At 40.4% G+C, this 25692-nt stretch overlaps 1 protein-coding gene across 5 annotated transcripts in view; it reads right to left on the reverse strand.

Annotated features, from left to right (window-relative positions):
- The window catches only part of LOC120901305 (muscarinic acetylcholine receptor DM1), a 77206-nt gene that overhangs the window by 22819 nt on the left and 28695 nt on the right, over window positions 1-25692 (reverse strand). For all 5 annotated transcript variants that reach the window (XM_040309129.1, XM_040309127.1, XM_040309128.1 and 2 more), the window contains exon 3: window positions 4246-5294. In XM_040309129.1, coding sequence (XP_040165063.1) covers window positions 4246-5102 — 857 coding nt within the window. In that variant the 5' untranslated portion in view covers window positions 5103-5294. The remainder of the gene's footprint in view (window positions 1-4245; window positions 5295-25692) is intronic.

A 25692-nucleotide genomic window follows, 5' to 3' on the forward strand; every position in this document is an offset into this window, starting at 1 on the left:
CTTTTGCATTCAACAACGCAATTACGCTGACGGCAACACCACCATTTGCACCCATTTTGGCGATGCATATCTCAAATGTAATTATTTTGCTCATTTTATCCAGATAAAACTACAAAATCAATTTTCAGCGGATCTGTAAAGTATCGACCAGGAGCGACTGTATTGCATCGTCACCATCTCCCACGGGATTTGCAGCAGGGCGGGGAAATTAAATGAAATAAATAGTGTATGTGGGTGATTGGAGTGGTGACCGACCGAAAGTTACTTTCAATGCTTCCAAACTGACACCCGTGTCGAACCCGTTGCCTCCTACATTAGGCGAGTGATGGTATGGTGGATTGCTGTTCCTCGAAAAAGCAATCAACATAACCATCGGGAAGTAACGAGTATTATGCAAAAAACACACACATTCTATCTTCAACTATGTGCAGATAGCACAGATGAAAATAGAGTGTAGAAACCATGAAATATTGGCTTCTGTGCGGTCAGCGTGTCACCAAATGTGTGCAACACACCCTTCTGTCAATGTCGCGGGCCGTATTCAAATGATACCAGATTACCACAACCTCAGGGTACCCGGAGCATTAAACCAAGCGCTAGTGTACTGGTAAATCATGAATGGTGGAATAACACAATACTAATTTCTGTAGCCAAATCGAGTCTCGTTAGTTTAGCACCACAGTTAACGATACTCCCATGCGGTAAAATGTTTGATGCATCCTATGAAAATCACATACATGATCGGTTGTTTGGATCAATGTGCTTAATTAGAAGAATTCAACTTTGCTGACAAACGTATGTTAAATGCAAACACGATTTATTGCAGAATAATGATTAACATCATAAAAGCTCGCTGGGTTGCAGTAATTCAAGAAAATGAAAAGAAATGAAAACTGTAACAAATTGAATGCTTAATTGTGTAAAATTCGTATAAAATATAAAATATTTTCATACATTCGTATACATTATTTCTTAAACTATGCAAAGCTGGGTTTTAGCTTTGTGCCGTTTTGGACAATTTTTAGAGCCACTCATCCGAATTTCGCTTTCAAATATTGATGAGAATGTTCTTTGGCCATGGTACGGCGAAAAATATAAAGCATGTGCCGTTTATCTTTAAGATGAAAAAATCGATGAAGGTATGTGATAACTAGTGTATTTGTATTTGAAAAGCACTCCTATGTTGGCTCGTCATAAATCAGAGCACCGATCTCCAACATACCCGCAACTGGAAGAGAATTGAATCGCGTGTAGCGTAACATGAGCGTGCACCGTTCATGTTTAAGTAAGCATGTGCCTTCTTGCCTTGTGGTTGAAAATTGCACTAGTGCAGCATCCGGTAACGTCTCACGCGATAAATCAATAGGTGGTCGGACTCGAAACCGTATTCAACGTGTCAAGGTCGTGGCAGTTCGAGTGCAGCTCATAATTAAAACAAGTGCTCAGGCTATAATCCTCAGTTCGTCAAGGTTTTCGAAGGGTATGGCAATGTTACATTACTGTTATAATTAAAAACTACGAACACCTGAACCTGACAAAAAGCTCACAACACGAACTTTTTATTCAATTTATTAAAACTCTACACACAATGACGTCATATGACAATTTTTAGTTTTAAATTTCGTACCAATAGGACTAAATTACTGAATTTTGAGAATAACTTCTGACGATATCACATCATAAAACCAGGACCGTTTCTGCGCAAACCAGTATGCAGTTGATGTCACATGCAATTTTCAGTCCCCATCATCAACTGTTGCTGTCCCACTTAACCAAATGGACTTTTATTGTTTGCCGATGAAAATCGATGCAATAAACAAGTAACAAGCATCTGTACAACCAGTGTTTCCAGGAGCCTCACCCATGTTTGCGGAAAGTAGCTCTGTCAAGCAAACTAAACCTTATAGAATGTGTACCCTAGCCCTTAACGTCTCTGATAGAGTTACTTTCTTTTCCGACGTCTTTTGCCTCCGCATCCCTTCCAGCAAACTGAATACTATGTGCGTTCAATAAGTTAGCTCTATATAGTCACCAATTTTCACCCAAGCAACACAAACCCATACAAACAGTCAATTAACATCGGTTTTTGGTATTTGTTTGCGAAAAAGGGTTGCTAGCAAACCGCCAACGTCAGTTGCCAACTCTGTCCACCACAGGCGAATGTCATAAAGTCATAAGAAAAGCCCAAAAAGGGCAACTTTGAGCCAAGCCCTCACTACGATTCTATGTTCAACAACGAGGAGAGCAACTTTACACTCAAAACTACCAATTTTGTCGGTCACAATCAGCATAACGGATCAAGGGGAGTTGGAAATATGGTAATGTAAGCCCCAGCCAGTCCCCTGGTTGGTGATTCCGTACAAAGTGGTTCCATTATTCATGGCGTAAATAAATTCGCTGCAATGGTCCCAGGCGTGTCCCTGTGTGTCTGCATCAACGATGGGGAATGATTGTGGAGGACAAACAAACTGGGCATTTTTGTAAGTTTTGCTTTAGTGCTAAAGTTGAACAAATGGTAAGATTCCTCGATCCGCTGGTCGACGTCCGGGTTTTGAAATATATGTGAGTACATTTCACATTCGCTTTGATAGCAAGGATTTTTATTCACATTGTAGGTGTGAACACTTTATTTTTGAACGGCAAAGCTAAACTCACTCGACAAGTAAATGAAAAGAAATATTATGTATGATGAACTTTGTTTGTTAAGCTTACCACTTTCGTTTAGTGTGGAAAATCTTAATTCGAATGTAACCATCATCGGTCTATTAGTCGAAAAAAGAGAACGACGCATGCAGCATGCCTTTCTATATAACTCTCGGATTGAGGCTTGTAGTAAATTATTTGAGTATAGACATGTGGTACATTTCCATTTATTGAGCTTTGGGATTGAAGTTTAATTATAATTAACTATAATTAACTATAATCACATCAAATAAATTTCATTAATAAAACGGCAAATCAGTCTATTAGATTTTCAATATTTGGTGACTGGAATATATCTCTCTCTCTTGTTGGCCTGATCACGATAGAGCACGTCGATGTGACATGGCCCGGTCAACTATAAATCTTCAGGATGCTCGGTCCCTGGCTGCAGACTCCCATCCATGTAGACATCCGATTTTCATCAGGTCTCGCTTCACCTGGTTCTGCCATCGAGTTCCCCTGCGCCTTATGCCAAATTGGAGATCGCTATCGAACACCTTCTTGGTGGGGCATGAGTCCAGCGTCCTCATGACATCGGACATCGGCATCCTCATGACTACGGACTCGTGTCCGTAGAGGACCACCGGGCGGATCAATGTGCGATATACCTCACATTTCGTGCGGACTCGAAGTCTTCTGGGTCCCAGCAGTCGGTGAAGCCCATAGTATGTACGATTCCCCTGCAAAATGCGTCTCCGGATTTCGCTGCTGATGTCGTTGTCCGAAGTAACGACCGTCCCGAGATAGCAAAACTCCTTTACTACCTTGAGATTGTCGCCGTCAACTAATACGCTGCTTCCCAGATGGACTGAGTCTATGGCAAGCAGGTACTTCGTCTTCGTCGCCTTGATTCTCAATCCAATTTTTGCTGCTTCGCATTTGAGTCGGGTCGTACACACCTTCGCCGTTGTCCTGCCGATAATGTCGATGTCATCCGCGAAGCCTTGGAAATTGGAGAGACTGGTACCACCACCTAATCTACATACCCTTTTTATTTTGTATGCAGGGAATGACAGATATCTCCTGCAATGTCCCCGAGCAGAAGCGATAACATCGACCTTCTATATACACACATCTTGGGATAAGCCCACCTGTATATTATACCACTTAGACAGCTGCTCGAAAACTGCATACATCGTAAACAGCTGACGGGCTGAAATTTCAGCTTACGGTCTTAAAAGGGAAAAGGGCCCATTATTATATCTTTATCTATTATTGAATCACTGAATGGAATCTCTGAATTTAGGCGACGTGTAGAAGCTAAGCAAAAATGAGGATTTGGTTCATTCAAAACACTCAAAACACTGCAAGGTATTGGTATTCCTTCACATGTATGCGAATATACATGCTACGCTTGCTTTCTTCCGGCAGCTCTGATTGATTCGTTTCAATACGTTTCTATAACCAAACCAGTTTTAGCAATCATGGGAATGATGAAGTAAAACAAGCCTTGGCGCAATGTTTAACCATAAGCTAAACAGTCATTAATATGCTTAACAAATTTTCAAAACTTAATCAACCAAGACTTCCAGTTTCACTTACCTTGAGTTGGACCGCTTGGATGAATCTTTCTTCCGGTCACCGGTTAGATTTTTCAACTCTTTCTGACGCTTCTTCGTTTCGCGCCATATCCGATAGTAAAGGAAGCACATCACGGTAACTGGCACGTAAAACGCAGCGATCGCCGTACCGAACGTAATGTAGTGATTGGTCTCGATGAATTGAATATAACACTCTTTCTCGGGCACTGTCCGCTTGCCCTCGATGTATGGCCAGCTATAGATCCAGGGTGGCCACAGCAGTAAGCTTATGCCCCACGCTGCACCGATCATTATGGCCGCCCTTGTAGTCGTGCGCTTCGCTCGATAGGTCAGTGGCCGCGTCACGCTAAAGTAGCGATCGAAGCTGATGATCAGCAGATTCAGCACAGAAGCATTCGATGCCAGATAGTCCAGCGCTAGCCAGGTGTCACAGATATGTGGTCCCAGTGGCCAGTATCCCAGCAGTGTGGTGACCGAGAACAGTGGCATCGAGATCAGCCCGATCGCAAAATCGGCAATGGCGAGTGAGAACAAAAAATAGTTACTGATCGTTTGCAGCTGTTTGTCGATTTTAAACGAGATCATCACCATCACATTGCCAGCGACGGTGAGGATACTGAGTACGGTCGCGATGATGCCGAGGATGATGATCTGAGCTAGCGAATAGGTCGGTGGGTCCTCCACCAGGACTTCCAGCGTCCCGTTGGCGGTGGGCAGCGAGTCGGATGACGATGTGACGTTGAAGAATAGCTCCTCCACGGCCGTGACCGTCGTCGTTGCGGTCGGTATCGATGTCTCCGTCGTGTAGCGTGACAGAAAGCTGTCAACCGTCGTTCGCTCGAACGGAAACCCACCCATCCTGCTGCCGTCGATGGTAGTGCTCCTGTATAAGCTATTTTTACTACGCTTCCCCGTCTGCTTTCGTGGTTGGTTCCCGCAGCCGGGATTGCTATGCTCCGCCGGCGTTTGACGTTGTTGAAGCCAGTGGAACGGCCTGTGACACTTGTTCCTTCTAAAAGGTTCGTGGGTGCGCGTTGCGGTGATGTTGGCCTGCGGAAGAACAGACAAAAGCAAAGAAAACCAGAAAAGTTTAAAATCATGGCCATCATGGAACTGAGGTGCCACAGGAAGTGTAGCGTTACGAAAAATGTATGGAAAACTTTTTACTTTTTTCATCTGCATAAATCCCACCTTCTCGTTGTTGGACAACTTTATTTTTGCAAACTCATGACGCAAACTCAGCCGTGTGTACAGACCATCCCCCGTAATATTGCTGCCAGGACGCATGAAACACAGTCCCCCGTCGAAGAACATACCACGTAAGCAGCAAAACAAACGTTCGGTAGTCGCGATAAAACAAAACGCTGTCAACTGTGACAGTTCCGTCCCCGTTGGGTGTGAATGTGAATGTGAATGAAAGATGCTATCCCGAGTTTTCACCAAAAGTATGCTCCTTGCCATTGGTACGGCGGTTGTTTCAACGCAAAAGCTTTCAGAGCACTTTTATATGGTAATGTGCACTTGTATCTAACTAGTGCCTGGGAAATGTCACATCACATTCCGATCCATTAGCAGCGGAAGAATAGCCACGAACGATAAAAAAATGATAACAAAAGTAAACAAATGATTTAAAAACAAAAAAGTATTCCAAAATCGATTGGATGTATTTTCTCAATTTTCGCAATGTTGAGAAATCAATCATGCGTATATTTGATAGGATTTCTACACGTGCCAAACTCTTCGATGATAAAATATTTGAAACAAGAAGGGAACTTATTACTGATAAACATGGTATACAAGATATAAATTTGCAAAAAAAAATGTAACTATACTAGCATATCGAACAGAGTCGTTTTAAAAATAAATATTGCAAATACATTATCATGCTCAATCTGATAATCTTATTCTTACAGGCGCAATAATCTAAGCAGTCATAACGTTTCCACCCTATAATTATTACTGCCAACTATGTCTAAGTCCTTACTACGTTCCTCAAATGTTATAACTTAACTAGTGCTGCTTTAAGCTTATAGACATTCTTTTCTTTTTTAAATCATGTTTTCAACATACCTCCTTGTATCTGCGGCCAGCGATCGTTCGAAATCAGAACATTAATTTCCTCCAAAACTATCTCATCATTATCTCCAAAAGTGCTAAGTTACACTCATCATCTCGTACTGACCAATACAAGTTTGTTTCAACTTCCTAACATCTACGTTGTCCCGAGAACACCATAATGGAAAAATACTTGTTCATGGCCCAATCTGAAAATATTCTTCCATGGGCTAGGCTGCACGTCTGTGGCAAGTAACTAGTAGTTGTAGTGAACAGTGTTCATTCTCATCCCGTAGTATCCCGGAAATGGAGACATGGAGCCATGAAAGAAAGGCAAAACGAATCAAGCGAACGTCCGGCTAGCGAAGGAATGACTTGATTGTGAAGGAATGTTTCGTTCAAACTGTACCTTGGCGCGCGTACGACACTCGGGATTACGTTATGTTACGTTCTCTTTTCTGATGTGATTCCAGAGAAGAAAAAAAGGTAGAAGCAAATATTTCGCACATCCGTAAACCCGTCCATTGCTAGGAACGCAGAAAACGACAGAGAAAAAAATCCTCAACAAAAAAGATAATACGCCAAAGAAAGCCAACCATCGCAAAGCGCAGGCAATATCAGGTCGGAAAGCAGCCACGTGGAACGTGAGCGGAATTCGATCGAACGGAAATGAAATTTAGGATCTCTGACACTCTTTCCTTTGTCGCTCGCACTGTACTGTACACCGTGCGTGCCTAAGCTTTCATCGCGCAAAAGTTTCATTCAGTAACCGACACGCATTGAAAATTCTACTAGTAAGACGATACGCATTCAAGAAATTTCTGTTTGTACATATTACAAAAAAACAACAACAAAAAACAGAATGCAGCTGACAAAATTTGGATTTCTTTTAATTTAAAAATGTCATACGATTTTACTTGATGTTAAATTGTTTGTAAGTTCTCAAAGCCGAATGAAAAAAAAATTTTATTGTCAGAAATTCAAAGATTGCCCTGGTTGAAAAAAAGATTAATTTTACTTCGGAAAATTTTAAATTTCCACCCAAACTAACAACATGCATTAAAAAGTTTCATTGTACGATCCTCACTAATTCGAAAGCTAAAAAATCAAACTTGAAATGAATCAACTGCTTCTGGAAATGTTTTACCCAGGTTATGCAACGAAAAAGAATGTATGTGATAAGTAAAATGTACTTACTCCTTCCCGCATACAATGCAAGAAAAATTCTAGATTGTACCCTTCATAACGATTTAACGGGTGCCAAATCCTACTAAATTATCTCTAGGTTCACGACCACATGCATTAAGCAACAACGAAAGGCATACGCTTGCCTTCGTTTGGCTGTATCCTTTGTATAAGAGAAAGGATGTGATAGATGTCCCGTGTAAAATTAAAATCAAACCACAGCCATCCCATGAATCACGATTGATTTGGTTTTGATGCAAAACTTAATTTGCTTAAAAGTTTTAATTTGCTCACCAAGCCATGGTGTTTTATCATAAAAAATAAACAGAAATAGAACAATTGAAATCGCTTCCGCTTAGTAAGTTACAACACTAATATAGGGGGCCTTCACGATTCTAGTTAGTTTTTTGTATGGAGTTTGACAGTTGGAGGCTGAAATCATGTAAACACTCCATACAAAACCACACAAAAAACTAGCCTGCAATTATCAGTCTAGATTATTCTAGCCACAAAGGTAGAATTAAATTCGAGTACCTGCTCGAAAACACGGTTTTGTTTACGTTTATCCCAAGGTGCATTAAAGAAATCAGGTGATCGAATCTGGAATCAAAGTGTATGTAGTCCAGGTGGTCTCATAGCATTTTTTATAACCAAATTTGAATATCACTTTTTGACACAACGAGTGAAAACTTTTGCTCCAACGAGCTTTCTGGAGGATTGACGAATACTCAAAACACTCTTAAAATCTTCATTCAGAAGCAGAAGCGATAAAAATCAGTCTTCTAAATTCATATACCTTGGGATAAGCCCACCTGTATATTATACTCACTTAGATAGCTGCTCGAAAACTGCTATACAATGCAAACAACTGACAGGCTGAAATTTCTGCCTACGAGCTTCAAACGGAAAGGATCCCATAATTGGGTGGTGGGTAGGTCCATAATTTGAGTGGAAATGCCAAAATTTCATTCCAAATCACAAAATGCAAAAATTAAAAGGAAAATGGATAAACAATTTGAAAACCCTTAATAAAAATTGTGAACAAATATATATGAAACAATACATTAATATTTACACAAAAAATACAACATAAGTATTAATTAGGGGAAAAAACCTTCAATTCGTATGTGATGTTCGTAGCATTGTCTTTAATCTGAAAACACACAAAAACTAGTAAACTGCAGTCATTGAATTTGCTGTGGAAACTCAATCTCTTCATGTGTGTAAATCTAAAATCAACAAGCTCAACGTACGCAAACATATTTGCTAACTGCTTTTTCTCGTACAGGGAATACGACTACGGAAATTCGAATGCAAAACAGGCAAACAGCACACACATTCACAGGCACACACACACCTATTCGTGCATCCATACGTCGTGTGTGAACGGAGCACGATAATTGAATTTTTATTTGCTCTCCCAATAACTACCAACACTACCAATACATTAATGCTCCCCGTGCTACTCATGTATGGTCTACAAAACCCGTAGCTGCTTCACCACAGTTGTATTCACTTGTCCTTATCCGTGATTCCCGTGGACACAAGTCATGTAACGTCCGGAAATTACGTTTATAATTTTTGCACCATTCGCCATAACCGGTAGCAACTGGATGCGACAACTTCGGGCAAACCATTTTGTGGGAAAACTGAACCCTATAATACCAAGGGAAAGTGCATGAGAGCAAATTTATAACTGCAAGACCGGCATGGATGGTGGTTTGCGATTGACTGGAGATATTTTATCCAAGGATTTTGAAAATGGAACCATGTTAGAAGCTGGTTTTGTTATGTTTCTTAAGGCTTATGTATAGGCTTTTGCTTGCTTTTGTTTTTGCTTTTGCTTGCTTACGAAAAACTACACGTCAAAAACAGCATACAACATACATTTCTCAAAACAACCTACGTTCTATCCGTCTGTGTTGTTTTAGCTTGTAAGTTAAAATAAAAGTAAAATCCAATCGAATCCAGCTATCATGCTACATAAGAAGAGCAAGAGTTTTCACTTTTACATGAGTAACATTATTTTCTATTATATAAAAAAATATAATACATTACTTTTGATATCACTAAACACTTAAACGATTATTCCAATGTGAAACATTTTTACTTTTATCGAAAATATTGTATACACTAATAAAGACAGATTCAGAATATGTTTATTGGTATTTTTCTTTTAAATTCATAAGTACATTTGTTTTGGGAGATTTAGCGTAACACTCGCTTTTCACCGCTGTGAAGGATTTTGCCAGGAAGCAGTTTGATTTTATTTTAGTAAGACAGTAAGATAGCGACTTAACAACACGCCCGTAATGGATTCAAGCCCCGAATAGACCGTGCCCCCATACGTGTAGGACTGACTGTCCTGCGACGGTAACAAAAAGTCACTGAAAGCCAAGCCCACTTTCACTAGTGGGTACAGGCAGGCGTTGACCGGCAGCAGTAGTTGTGCCAAAAGAAGAAGAAGAAGAAGACAGTATTAGGCCTAGGGCGCTTTGGTTACGTTAAATTAACTTAACTTAAAATTAAACCAACTAACTCACTAACTACTTAACACTATTAGAGCAAGAGCAGGAGAAAAAAAGAAGATGAAATTCAAAAAGTAAAAAAAGACAGAATGAATATAAAAAATTCTAAGAATTCAAAAAAATGCCCATAGAAAGTGGGAACCTGATGTTGCGCATTTTTCTTTAAGGCGTTCAGTTATTACATGTCCAATTTCATCTATTGGATGTGTACTGTTTTTTTTTTCATATAATTCCTCTAACCTGGTCCTTCTTTGACCTGGTCCTGGCTTCTTTGACTCAACAACAACCGTTATCGGTCAAGGCCTGCATGTACCACTAGTAAAGCTTGGCGACTATCAGTGATTTATTGGATTACCCTTAGCAGGATAATCAAGTCCTGCAATGGTCAAACGTCAAACTCGCAACGTAAAAGACGCATTCGCATATAGCTCAGTGTATTTTCTTGAAAATCGCGCTGTTTATCATACTATTTTCCGGTTTCTGTATAATCACAGTATTTTGGAACACGGTTCCATTATCGTTCAATAGTGCGTTTGTCTCTGCTGACCCAAAATACTCCCGTAAATTTCGTTTTTCGGATCGCATCTGAGTTCGCGCGTCCTGACCGCCATCGCTCTTGTTGCTGCAACGACAACCTGCATCGTTCCCGCAGAATGGCCCGTTTTTGCAACGCCTGCACCATGGAAATTGCGGAGGCATCTATCAGCTGCTGCCTGTGCGACTCTCCATTTCATCAGCGCTGCACTTCGGTTCCTGCTGATCTGTTCCAGCGCATTTCGGAATATAAACAAATACACTGGTGCTGTGTTGGCTGCAACAACGTATTTATGAATCCGCGCACCAAGTTCGTAAAAGATGCAGCCATGCAATCTGGCTTCCAGGCGGCAATTACAACAGTAGCCGAAAGCATCAAGACCGTTATGGAGCCTTTGACTAGTGAAATCAAATCTGGGTTTGCACGGTTGAGCCAACTTGATCTAAAAACTCCACGTAGCAGTCACCCTCCCGCAAAAATTCGTCGCATAAATCCATCCAAACGTTTGTTTTCTGATGTCACCAAGGACAATCACGCATTGTTTACATTCGGTGCTATGAGCAATCAAAGAAATAGCCAAAACAACAATACGGAGCGAATTGTCGATATTCAACGCAAAACTCATGCACCACCTGTAATAACTGGCACAAAAAGGATATAGCATCTTTTCCTATCAAAATAGTTCCCGCTCATTCAACGGTGCAAAAATGCGCGCTGTATATTTCCCGGCTCTCTCCCGATACAACCAGTGACCAAATTGTACAAATGGTCAAACAAGCTTTATCCATTGACGATGCTACAGCATACTGTCTTATTCGCCAGGGTACTAATACGGCTACACTCTCATTCCTGTCGTTTAAAGTGTTAGTGCCTTTATCACTACGTGACAAGGCTCTTTCCCCTGACACCTGGCCTCTTGGCCTATCAGTACGTGAATTCATTGACTACCGAACTCAACAGCCGAGTGCAAATTTTCGTATACAACCGCCAATGGGTCTCTCCACCCCTACAACTTTGCCTACGGTGCTAAATATTCGGTCACCGCCACTGCTGGATCACACAATTTTATCGGCACACACTCCACGCACATCACCAACACCGCAAACCCACTAATATTCACCGGTATTCAGTCCACGCACATCGCGCACCCTTACAATCACACAAATCATCCTGACACGTCTCAAGAAACGAAGAACACCGGCGCTGAAACAACGTTAGTAAATAATAATTGCACTTACCAGACGATTGTTTTTCCTATAACAAACAATATTTTTTCCACTGAGGCAGTGATTGACGAAAGGCGCACGCAACTTAATGATCGTGAAATCAAAACAAACCATCGCCAAAGAACGGACACTACACTCACACAATCGCACGGCTATCATGTCAATCCTACAGGGGTCGCCTGCCGTAATAATCAAGGACGAACAATGACGAATAATGACCTTAGCATTTATTACCAAAACGTTCATGGACTACGCACTAAACTTGAGGATGTGTACATTGCTTCTAGTGAGCTTGATCATGATATTATTGTTCTCACAGAAACATGGCTTGATGATACCATACTTTCGCAGCAAGTAATCTGTGACAAATACGCTATCTATAGAAGCGATAGAAATGCTAATAACAGTGCCAGACAGATAGGTGGTGGTGTCCTGATTGCTGTTTCCAAACGTCTCAAATGCCTTCCTGTGCACACCAATATAACGAGTATCGAACACTGCTGGGTTAAAATCCTGTTGCCTTCAAGTAAAATATTTGTCGGTGTAAGTTACATCCCTCCTGACCTTAGTACAAATACTGCAACTATGACTGCTCTCGACGAGGCTCTTGATAGTGTGAGTGTTTCTATGAACGACAACGATACGATGTGTCTGTTGGGTGACTTCAACCAACCAATGATCTCCTGGCGTGCTATCGATAGGCACTATGAACCCGCGTCATCCATGCCTGGTCAAAATCGCTTTTTGGATTTGATAAATTATCATTGCTTAAAACAAATCAGTGGCATAGTAAATGACCTAGGAAGGCAATTGGATCTTGTGTTTGTTTCAAATGATCTTGAAGATAGCGTGCCTGTGCAGTCAGTCTATGTCTCCCTTGTCGCGATTGTTCCGGTTGATAACCACCATCCACCATTGGAAATCAAGCTGCAGTTTTCCCACACTAGTTCAGACGATAATTCCGGCATAGTCTTGCCTGGTGCTGTATCTGCTTATAATTTTGCCAGAGCTGATTTTGTTAGCATAAAGCAAGCGTTGAGGGACACTGATTGGACTGGACTTCGAAACATGGATGTAGAAGCTGCTTCTGAATACCTTACGTCAGCAGTGTCAGACATTATTGAGCAATTCGTACCTAAACGAATATTTACAAATTCTCAACCATGGTGCACTAGATACCTTAAAAGGTTAGAAAGAATGCGTCGTTCTGCGTATCGTATATTCAGTCGTACACGCAATGAAGCCGATAGAAGCAATTTCCTGGAGGCTGCAAGAATCTTCAAGTTTCATAACCGAAAATTGTATGCTAATTACATTCGCCGTGTCCAGATATCCATTCGGGCATGTCCAAAATCATTTTGGAACTTTATGGACCGTAAGATGAAACGTACTTCCCTCCCATCATGCATGACACTTGATGGTCGATTGTTTACTGACACGCGAGAAATATGTAATGGTTTTGCTGAGCTGTTTGCGCGTAGCTGCACGAGCTTTCCCGAACAAAACCAGAAGGTAGAGGAAGCGTTACGTTTCGTGGCACAAGACTCCGTTGACATTTCATTGCCTTCTTTTACTATCGATGATGTTCGTTCAATGGCTTCAAAGCTGAAACCCTCCTTAGCCTCTGGACCCGATAACATTCCGGGAATAGTTATCGTATCATGCATCGATGAATTGGCTTCACCACTAGCATCCATTTTTAATAATTCACTTCGCACTGGTTTCTTCCCTGACCTATGGAAAAAGTCATGGATATTTCCCGTTCACAAAAAAGGCGACAGAACTTCCATCTCAAATTATCGAGCTATTTCGATGCTATGTGCTCCCAGTAAGCTGTTCGAATTATTAGTCCATAAACATATAATGCATGGTGCTATTAACATATTTACACCTTTGCAACATGGCTTCCTACCTGGACGCTCCACCGTCACAAACCTAGTGCAGTTCTTGCATTTTACTTACAAGCAGCTAGACAAAGGGTTCCAAGTAGATACTGTTTACACTGATTTTCACTCTGCTTTCGATAGCGTCAATATCCATACCTTGACTAGCAAACTTTTAAAACTTGGTTTTCATATCAGCATAGTTAGGTGGCTGAATTCGTATCTGTCGCGTCGTTCAGTACGTATTAAGATTGGAGATTGCATCTCTAGTGAATTTAGCAGGGTCTCTGGTGTTCCTCAAGGCAGCATTTTAGGGCCTCTATTATTTAATCTCTTTATTAATGACATTGTTTACGCTATACCTGACTGCCCGGTGCTACTGTACGCAGATGACCTTAAAATGTACTTTCCTGTGCGTAGTTCTATTGACTGTCTCCGATTACAAGGCTTTCTTTCTGTTTTTAACCTTTGGTGTTCCTTAAACTGTTTGTCACTCAATGTTAGTAGAGTGCTCGGTCATTTCGTTTACTCGTGCGAGAACTCCATTATGTTTTAATTATATTCTTTCTGACACTTTATTGCCTCGATCTGAAACTGTTAGGGACTTAGGCATTATATTAGACACGAAACTTGTTTTAGACAAACAATTTGACGACGTAATTGCTAGGGCTAACAGGACTCTTGGACACATAATTAGAAGTAGCAAAATGTTTCATGACCCTCTCTGTTTAAAAATCACTTTACTGTTGCCTTGTTCGTCCTTTGATTGAGTACGCTTCAGTTGCTTGGTTTCCGGAGCAAGTCACTAGAATTGAGAGGCTTGAGAGGATCCAGCGAAAATTTACCCGGGTAGCTATTAAGCGGCTTCCGTGGAGACATAACGACGTGCTACCAGCTTATCATACGAGGTGTCAGTTGTTAGGGCTTGAAACTTTGGAAAAGAGAAGAATGGTTGCCCAAGGAATTTTTATGTTCAAACTATTAACTGGAAGAATCGATGCACCTCTATTGCTAAGTCATGTAAATTTGTATGTCCCTACTAGACCTTTAAGAACTCGACAATTTTTAATAACTGACTTTCGCTATCGTCTTTTCTGTGCTAGGGATCCGTTGTTATTAATGTCCAAGAATTTTAATTTATTTTCAAATTTTGTAGACCTGTCCTTTAGTGTACCGAAATGTACTAGCGTCATTCGAGATTGCATTACGTCTAATTTTAGGAACACATAGTTTATAAGACATTAGTTTTAATTGTGTATGTAGGCCATGGAGGCTCGATACTCTATAATAAATAAATAAATAAATAAATGGAGTCACAGTCCATTCGGGGCTTGAACCCATGGCAGACATGTTGTTAGGTAGAACGAGTTTGACGACTGTACCACGAGAGCAGTACCACCACCAGCAGTACACGTTGCAAATAATAAGCCTCATAACGCTAAACCTATGCAATGCGAAACAAATCACCCAGATCGCTGTAAAGTACCGCATTGGAAATTAAAAGTTCCAATCAGCGAAAACGAAGCATAATCCAGGAATTGATTTTAAGCACGTTTTCCTATTTGAAATAATCCTTCTCAGAAACCGGGAAGCGTCATACTATGGCGGCAAACATCACTTTCAACACGCTTGCATTGCACCTTCTGCTCAAGATAGTTTGATGTTTTAACTTCCTTCCCACTCCCAACAGCTGACGTTATCGCTGTCGAGCAGCTGGCGTGTCATGCGGGCAGCAAGAAAACGTGTCAAGTTGACTGGGGCACACGACACGCCGTGCAGAATCACCACAATTTTCGACGTTATAAACCAGGGCCACAACCAGCAACGCAGTGTCAAGGCACGAACACGGGGTAGAGCTTATGATGCTGCAGTTATGAAGGAAAGGAAAGAGGCGTTCCCTTATCCACTAGTCATTTTGCCCGCAGTATTATAACATCAATTAAATATGTTTGTTATGAAAAATAGTGTTTATATTTTCATTTGAAAAATGATGCAAGAATAATATTATACTATCTTACTATCTCATTTGAAATTAATTTATTTTTGAAATTTATTCAGTTGTGGTAAAACATAAAGAAGGTACATGACCGATTTTCATTTCAGTGCTTTCATTCTTTCATTGCAATATTCAATTACATCGGTTCAGGAGATTTCTTACCGAGATATTTCGTTGATGTTTGTTGCCCTTGGCATTGTGGACCTTATTATTTTTTTTAAATGGTATTAATGGAGGAATTATTGGTTCGTTTGGTTCGTTTGTCCTAATTTGGTTCGTTTCTATTACTATTATTTTTTCATAATGAAGTGACCTAAGGTGTGCCTATTAAATGAATTTAAATGACTAGACTTAATACTATGTTCACGATACACTCAATATTTATAAGTCATAAGCCTGATATGCCTACAATTATAATTAATTATCTCATAGATAATAACCAAGTGTTTAAGTGAGGCTGCAGATGGTGTAACCAAGAAAAAGGGGGAAACGAATGTTTTGTAACATATATAATTTAAACCGACCGCAAAGGGAGTAATTATTGGTTTTGTGTTTTTTTAATTTTAATTTTTGAATAGATATAATATAATTACAGGATTATTGGTTATTTGTTTACAGTCGGCAAGTCATCCGACCAATATCAACTTTTCCACGAGTTCAAATATTATACAATATGAACTAAGTTTGACTCTCTATATCGTTTCCCTGTAAGCAGAAACGACGTTCCATACATGGGTCAATAACCAAAATAAGTAATCGGTGTAATCAAATAATTCAAGAAACAATGTAGCATCAGGAAACGACAAATATTTGCATTTAAAAGTTGTCTTTATATAACATTTATGTTTAGTCCTGTGCAGAAGTATTAACCATTACTAACACAAACAATAGTCTATCAAGTTTACACTAAACGCCCGCTTAATTTGATCTCCATCACAACGAACAATAAACCACCGTACTGAAAAACGCCGCGAGGGAATGGTGCAGAATGGTGAATCATTAATTACAGCGATGAAAGTTTTCTTATTAAATCTACGACCAACTGTGCACAAAACCGGCCCGAAGCGTGCTGTTGTAAGTGACCAGCTCCGATTTCCGAGAAGAAAAGCTCCGAACTCTCCGCAGCGGTCGTTTATCCCGGCTCAATATCAATTCCACTTGTCCGAACATTGGCCGAGCACGAGTTGGACAACAATTTGAATTAATGTGAGCCTTTTGTGAATCACCCATCGCCGACATTGTGCGTATGGGTATGTCTGACATCAAAGCAAAACCACAGTTTGTTTCTTTCTTTTTTGCCTCATACGTCCCCAGGTTCAGCGAAATTTGATTTCATTCCGTAAATCTTCGTATCTTACTGCTCCAATTTGACCACCATCGTCTTCAACATCATACTCTTCTCCCATCGTCCCTTCGAATGAACTTTCTCTTTCTGCCGTAAATTTTCTCGCCAACAGCTAGCCAATAAATGCCTTTTTCTAGCCATCGGTCAATCGGATCGGACACGAGTTCGGTTAATGCTAACTGTAGGAAGAGCATGTCCAGTCGAAAGGAAGAGCGGAGGGGAAAAACTTTTCTTAACGGTACACCCGTCGGCCAGTTGTCATTTATCCGTGAGGCAAGCCTGAATCAAGAGCAAAGGATAAAGTTTTTCCTGTGTAATTTTGACCCACACACAAATGATAGCCAGCGCCCTACGCATCAAAGTCCGTCTCCCACAGTTACCCTTCGACCTACACACAGCGCAAAGTAAAGAAAGGAACGCTCCTGACATAAAGGCATTATTTTTCCAAATCATCCAAGACAGCGATCAACTTCCACCGGCTCAGCAGCACACACAATCATTCCACTCAGTCCGTCAAATCTGGGACAAGTGCCAGACGCAGGATTACAAGGTTAGGAACATTCCCAGGTATGATGGTACAAATTAAAAAAAAAAACTCGTACTTTTTCCACGAGAGACCATTTGGTAGTATTCAAAACACTCTTGCTAGACGACATTCGTCATAATATCCCAATATCACACGCGGAAATTGTCATTTTGTTTACGAAATTCAATTATAACTTTTACTTGCTTATATAACACAGTGGTAAAGAAAACAGTAACATAAGACATGTTTATGCAACCATTCGTACTGCAATTTTCAGAAAAACAAAATGAAATACACTTTACAGTTTTAAAATGCCATCAATCTGCAACAACTTATATACATTTAAATATGATAAAATGTTTTAAAAGACTCAAATATATAAGGTATTTTAAAATATAAGTTGATGAGGCTCCTAAAACAGCTGAATTTTTATCAATATGTGTCGAGCTTAATTTCTTGGCTTCGCGGAAGAAATCGACATCATCGGCAGGACAACAGCGAAGGTGTGTGGGAAGCAGTGTATTAGTTGACGGCTATCACCTCGAGGTAGTAAAGGAGGTCTGCTATCTTGGGATGAGAATCATGCATACTATGGGCCTCACCGACTGCTGAGACCCAAAAGACTTAGAGCCCGCACGAAATGTAAGATATATTGAAATGTAAGTCATTGATCCGCCCGGTGGTCCTCTACGGACACGAGTCCTGGACCATTCGAGCGGAGGAAGCAAACGCTCTGGGCGTGTTTGAGCGACGTATCCTCCGGACCATTTTTGGCGGTGTGTTCGACCATGAATTTTGGAGGATAACGATGAACGGCGAACCGAGCATCCAGGCCGTGGCGAAGGTTGGCAGGATACGATGGCTGAGGCATGTTATGAGGATGAGGAACTCATACCCCAACAAAAAGTTGTTCAACGATCACGGCAACGAGTTCGTCATGAGGCGCAGGGGAGCACAGCGAGCTGGATGGCTGAATCAAATGAAGTAAGGCCTGTCGGAGATCGGGTGTCTATATGGAAGCGAGGCTGCTGCCAGAGACCTCGCATCCTGGAGAATGATTGTTGACCGGGCCATGTCACGTCAACATGTTCTTTCAAGCAGACCAACAGGACAGAGATATTTCCATAATGCTTTTGATTCAATGATAGAATATCGATAGTTAGTAAGTCTTTATTCGAAACCGCATTCGGTGCGTGATTGAGAGCTTTTATTACGTTTCCCATCTTTAATACTTTCTTATTCTGCTAATGTTAAAACTAGTGAAGGGAATAGTTCCGAAAATTGAGGAACGGAACGAACCTGCCAATCAGGAGAAAAGAACGGAACGCAGAACGCAGGTTCACGATAACCTGTCATGGTCACGCTTTTTTCAATTGCTCGTTGCAGTCGCAGTTGCTTTATTTATGGACAACTTGGAAGTATTCATTTCATACTGTGTAATATATTTTATGTGCAATAATCACACAGTTTCAATTCAAGCAAAGCTAAATAATAGTTTATTGAATGTGTAAAACTATTCTACTGCTAAAAGAAACCCCCTTAACTAAAGTAACCCGATATACAGTGCATTTCATATTAAACGGTCGAGACATTTTGTTGTTTTTGTTTTTAAATAAAATTGATCATTTTTCTCTCTTTATTCTTCTCATTTCTAATTTTATAATCGTACTAAAATTGATCATCTTTCTCATTTTATTCATCTTATTAATAATTTAAATTAGAAACGTTTTGAAACGCACACTACACTTATTGAATTAATATTTATTTACAAAAGAAGCAACTAGCATCGAATCATCAGTCTATAACAAATACATAGAGTGTTTAGTTGTTTCCGTAGGGTTGACATTATACTGTACGGTGCACTAACGGAGTTTTCAATTGTCCGGTAATGCTCTTTAATTTAACCGGTAAATTTAACTTTAATTAAATTAAAAATAGCGCTATTCCACGGGTCGATAAACGGTGTTCAATAAATTATTGCGGAAGGCTAAGCGTGTTGTGCACCCTAAGTTTTTAGTTGCACAAAGATGATCACAGGTAATCATTCAAGTGAGTTTATTGAATGCGCAACAAAACAGCTTAGCACCAAACACACAGCGATTCATTGATTACTACAATCCAGTCAAAATAATGCACCAATACTAATAACATCCATATGGCAAAAGAGAAGCAATTCATTGATTGCATTTACCGCTAGCGCTGGATTGTCTCTTTAAATTTTGGCGATTAGCTTCTCACTTCATCACAATTCTCTATACTTTTCTGGCTTCATGGCGCTGCTGTTGTACCGTTATCTCTGTGATTGTGAGAATATGACTTGTGCTGTTATCAATCACATAGACAGAATGTGTATGTGTATCCATACTAGAAACCAGCAAAAGAAAAGAGAACAACGTTCTATACCGGATCGAAAAGAACGCTTAGAGAAACAGGTTCAGATTTTACCTGCTTCCTTTGTACGTACCAAATCGGCCCATTGTATGAAAGAGAGCAGATGATCGAGCGTTCCAGACCGGATCGAAAAGAACGCTGAGAGAAACAGGTTCAAAATGATCCTGGATGCTTTGTTTACAGCAAATCAAATCAAAGGCCCATCAAATCAAAGAGCAACTCTCTCCGTCGAGCGTTCTTGGCCGGATCGCAAAGAGCACTGAGAGCAACCAGTCCAGCACAGATCGCCGAGAACGCTAAGAATAGCCGGTTCACATTGGATCGATAAGAACGTTGATAGCAGTCGGTTCAGATCGGATCGCAAAGAACGGTGCGAGAAACAGGATCAGTTTGAACCTGGTTGGGTTAAAAAAAAGGATCGCGGTCCGGATGCTTGCGTGTTGGAACGGATCGCACCTGGCAGGTTCGGAACGCAACGCGCATCACTAGTTAAAACATTTCATTTTTAATTTCACTGTTGATTTCCTGCATAACAATATCATCATATTACCAATAATCATTCTCTTAACTTGTTCAATTCATTCAATCACTTAACTAGTCCAATACGAACATAACTACATATTCTTTTTGGTAATGTTCTTTTTTTTACTTTTCTAGAGCTAGAGGTATAAATATTGGTAGTAATATAAATGAGAGAAATAACAGCTGGTCAATCAAAATGTCTACCATCAACGCTATTTGGTACGAAAATAAACAAAAAATGGTGAGCAGTGAAAAATAGTTCATAATACAATAGCGTTAAAACAGCGTATTTTCTAGAGGTTGGAGGCGCTGTTACCACAAACATTGGTGAAAATGAATAACAAAAACAAAACAAAAACTACCACCGTGTATCAAGCCATGAAGGAACCCTTCCTTATTTTCACTACTTTCCTAGCTTGACCGGATGGATAGATAAGCAAAACCTTGATGCCCTTGTACGGATTTCGGTTGGTCTGACGTATCCGGCTTATGATTATACGCCATTATGCTGGACGTCTGTGCGGCACTGCTTATAGCCGTTTAGGAGCCATCTTAAATAATGCTGATACTAGCGGAAAGCGACCAGTTGCTGGAATGTTCAACGGCGAAAAAGTTAACTGAGTTTTCTCCGTTTGGTTGAAAGCACCCAACCGGCTCTGAAACGGCTTGTTGTATGGTGCACTGTATCTACAAGAGACAGTCGACAAAAAGACAAATATTAGAGGATAAACTGTCGGATACAACCAACAAAAACTTTCTGCTAACAGAGTGTTTTGCTATTCCAGCGTTTCCACGAAAAGAATTCTCTTAGTTCGGTATATTTACCAAAATCACTTACGAACAGTTTGAGCTTGCTAAATTTTTGAAAATCGGTGTCAAGGCGGCCAAGGCCCGTTACGGCCTACCATATAATTATCCACCTACATCTCACATCATTCCTCCATTTCTTAGTGAAGATAATTGTTATTTCATACTCTACTTACCCTACACCACATTCGCAATATCGTAGGTGATGCAGAGAATAATTGTATGGGAAATTGCAGCGGAACGCATGTCATTTAAACGAAGTTCAGAACCACCATGACCACCCTCTTTTTACTGCCTGTGATTCCGAACAGTAGGCGATGCATAAAAATGTAACCGTTTTGTGACGACCAGATAGCCCAGATATTCTCCCATTGAGTCAAACTTAGATACGCTGCGCTGTTCCGGATAACCGCTTTTCGAACTCAGCGCAGCAAAACGGAATCGAGTGTACCGGAAATCTCTGAGGCGAGTGTCGTTTGGTCTGTGTGGATAGAACGTGAGGATTCGTTCACAAAACAAGCTTCCATAACCCACACAGGACATGACCTGGCTTGAAATTTGGATCGGTCTGGTAGGCTTAAATCTCCTCATATGCAATGTCAACACAGTAAAAAAAGAATTCACAACAATTGGTTGAAGTAGATGATAAGAACAACAAAATGTTCATGAAATACATGAAGTTCACTTACTGTGTGTACCTGTATTGCATAAATAATGTGTCTGACAACATTTAACATTAGTAGTAGTATAGTAATATAGTAGTAGTATACACATTTTTATTGATTTGAAAAAGTTTGTACTCTTGTAGATTCATAATGGGTTCGAATTCGTTTTCTTTCCTCATTGTATGAACAGTTTAGCTAGCCCTGCCAAGCTCAATTTTTTTACTTTTTATGTGTTTAGGATTGCCGTTGTTGGTAAATTTAGAAAAAAAAAAACCCGAGCAAAATAACATTTAACATTAACATTAACAACATCCTTTCGATTTTTTAATACTCATAAGCTACTAATCCCTAAGCATTATATTCCAGAAGAGCATTTAATATGTTGAACGCTACATAAAATAAATGTTGATGATAATTTCCTGTATTTCGAAAGGTTATGCGTCAACTGTAACTCACTACAGCGTGAGAAACAAAAGGTCAGATCAAAACGAAAAATAAAAAAGAATCAATCCAAAGCAGCTTCTATACCGCTCAAAGCAAAAGCAATAACAGCCATACGGCAAACGGCTAAATCTACTTTACCAACTGCTATGGTCAAACCGTATGCAATACGCAAACCAGCAATAAAAGAGAATGATAGAAAGAGAGTGTGAGTGATAGAGAGAGATATATATAACGAGAGAGAGAGAGAAAATGAAGAAAAGAGAAAGAAAGCGAGCTCTCTGCTCTGACCCTGAACTCTGGCTGAATGTTTTCGGGCAACAAACACGCAACCTCCCAAATGACTCGAATGGTAATTCTTGAAGCAATCGGGAGCAAAAATTAGGCAAAGTGCAGAGAGATCCCTCAAGAGACCGTCGGATGTACCAAGGCGATGGCATCAGCAACGTTGAGCTAATTCCTTTATTAAATCGTGGCGTAGCTTTGATGGCACATAAAATGAAGATTTCATAAGATTTTGCCTTCGTCTTTTGCATCCCTTCCAGGCCGGCTTCCATTCTTTTCGTATTGCTTTTTGCACAAAACTAACAAACCCTTAGCCGTTCCTATCTAGCTGTTCTTTGGTTTTTTTCCCTGTACCTTTAGCTTGCTCTCTTGTTTGGCCATCAAAGGAAGCCGCCTCATGGTTTCAGCACTCTTTAAAGAGCATTGTTAAAGTACTGTGCAACATGGGCTGTCCGCCCACGATCACAACCTTCATCTTAAGCCATACTTAGAAAGGCGGCACGGGCGAAGCAAAATGCCTACGACGAACGAGCATCAAATTCCATTGCAAGGAAATTAGCCCAAGTGAGCAGAGAGAAAAGTCACCCAGGCACTCTGTACAGTACATTCTGACTCACAGAAGCATACGTAACAGCATTTACAGCACAATATTGTGTGTACCAGTGGCATGGTTTACAGGCATCAGCTCATCATTTCGTTTGTTCTCATAGCGCTTTTGCTTCTTTTTTGTAGTGTTACGTTCCGGCTCATTTTCGTTTTTGTGTATCCTGACCTTTTCAGTGACCAAAGCAAGCAACAGCTTAAGAAGCGAAGAGCAACCGGTACTATGGTCAATCTCCTAAATCCTATCTATAAGTTTCAGGGCATTTTTGTGTATGTCTCGCCCACACTCGTAATCCACATCGAGCTATCGTGCACAAGCGTGTGAACACCAATATGTTTGTGTTTCACCGAAATACTAGGCGCCTCCACCAGCTTGTTCGTTCCCACCTAAACGTTTCCACTAGCTAAAGCGTGCTGACATTTCAATCTACCAACTGCATATAACATACTGCTAAATGATGAAACCTACTGCCATCAACTACGATTTCATTATCCATATATCAGCAGGGTAGCGCCGCAACCAACAACCTTTATTAAAAAGGGATTAGTGAGCACAGTGGTTAATTACTTCTTTGACTTCATAATCAGGAGCATACGGGCATCAACATTCTCTATCGTGCGTGCGATTGTAGCTTAAGACGAAAGCCTTAAAGAGCTTTCAATTTAGACTGATAAATGAAGCTGGTTGACATTAGAAACATTATGGAAATTATAATAATAGAAAGTATACTGTGCAAACTGTCCCAAGACATAATGCCCTTGAAGCTGTCATGTCATGAAGCTGTAGAGTGTTAGGAGGATGTTTTCAGTTATATCTTTATTTTAATTGCTTTACTATTTATTTTGTACCAATTTTTTTTTCTTTTTTGTATGGATTGTACTATGCATTATTTTGCAAAAAATCGACTTTTTCAAAGATGTAACTGCAGCACGGCGAAGTGGGATTCAAAAACGTAACGGTAACACGACGTACTGGGATATAGTTATAAAAATTAAAACCCAGTTATCTATTTATAAAAAACCAGTTTTGATGGTCTACAGGCGGTCCCTTCTTCTTCTTGGCCTGTACATGTATGAGCACGTCTAGTAGACATGGCCTGGTCGCCAATCCGTTTCCAGGAAACTCGGCCCTGGGCTGCAGTCCTCCAAGCACGGCTGCATCCGATCTCCGACAGGTTCGACTCCACCTGATCCAGCCAACGAGCTCGCTGTGCCTCATGCCGAACGGGTCGCTGACGAGCACCCTCCGGCACCTTCCGGCTTTGATGACCGTCAAGATATCAGCACTGCTAAACAGCTCAGCTAGCTCGTGGTTCATCCTCCTTCTCCAAATGCCCTGCTCGCACACACCGCCAAAGATAGTCCTTAGCACCCGCCGTTCGAAAATGGCGAGTGCATTGGCGTCCTCCGTCAGCATAGTCCAAGACTCGTACTCGTAGAGGACTACCGGACGAATCAGTGTGCGATATATGGTGCATTTCGTGTGTTGCTGGAGTCTTCTGGATAGGCAGTCCCTGAAATACACTATTAATGGGGACCGAAAACGGCCGTAAAATACAGCGTATCTTTCCGCATAAGTCGAATTTCCCACTTTCAGCAAAAAAAATATCATTTTTTCTCGAATTATTTTCCTTGAAGTGATTTGTTATATCTATAACATAAATTATTTTATTTTATTCTGTTCGAAGATTACAATTTTATATCTTAATGAAAGATCTCAGCTTAAAATTAAAATAAATATTTACGGTTAATCCGATGACACACTAGTGTTTTACAACAATCCCAATAGAGGACGCTATCGAAGTGAAGTCATGCGGCCAACGGCTGATAACGATCGGGCCAAGCAATACCGATTGCACGAAAATTCCCGATCGTAGCAAAGGTTACGATCTTCAGTCATTCTTTCACGAAACAAATTAACGTTGCTTAAAAACGCTTGTATATTTCATATTAATTGCATATGTCGAGTGAAGGCATCCTGTTGATAACGTCTCAATAAGCTCTATAAAACAATAAAAAACGCAATGTGATTAATTTAACAAACATACATTTTTCCTTTTCGGCAAATTACAATTTATTATAAAAACTAATCATTACTTCCGAAATCAAAAACAATATGCTCAAAGTCTTGATAACATTACCGAGAACCTTGAGTTACATCGAAGCACAATACAAGTGAACCATTATGTCCTAACAAAAATAGCCTCCACTACAAACAGGTATTACAGGATATACGCACTGTGTAAACCACCTCATTCTCCTTCGCTCCTAGGCACTACAAAAATAGCTTTCTATGATGAACGTGAAGGACAATTTTAGCCCTGAAGTCATTTTCGCATATTACTGCTGTTCCGTTGCTAACCTAATGACAGCTTAACATTTTATGGTAGCATAATTTAATTTTCACACATTTTCGCACTCATTTTTTTCGAGGTGAAATGGCCGGAAGCTGACG

The sequence above is a fragment of the Anopheles arabiensis genome, chromosome 3, assembly GCF_016920715.1.
Source record: "Anopheles arabiensis isolate DONGOLA chromosome 3, AaraD3, whole genome shotgun sequence".
In the NCBI taxonomy this organism is placed as follows: domain Eukaryota; kingdom Metazoa; phylum Arthropoda; class Insecta; order Diptera; family Culicidae; genus Anopheles; species Anopheles arabiensis.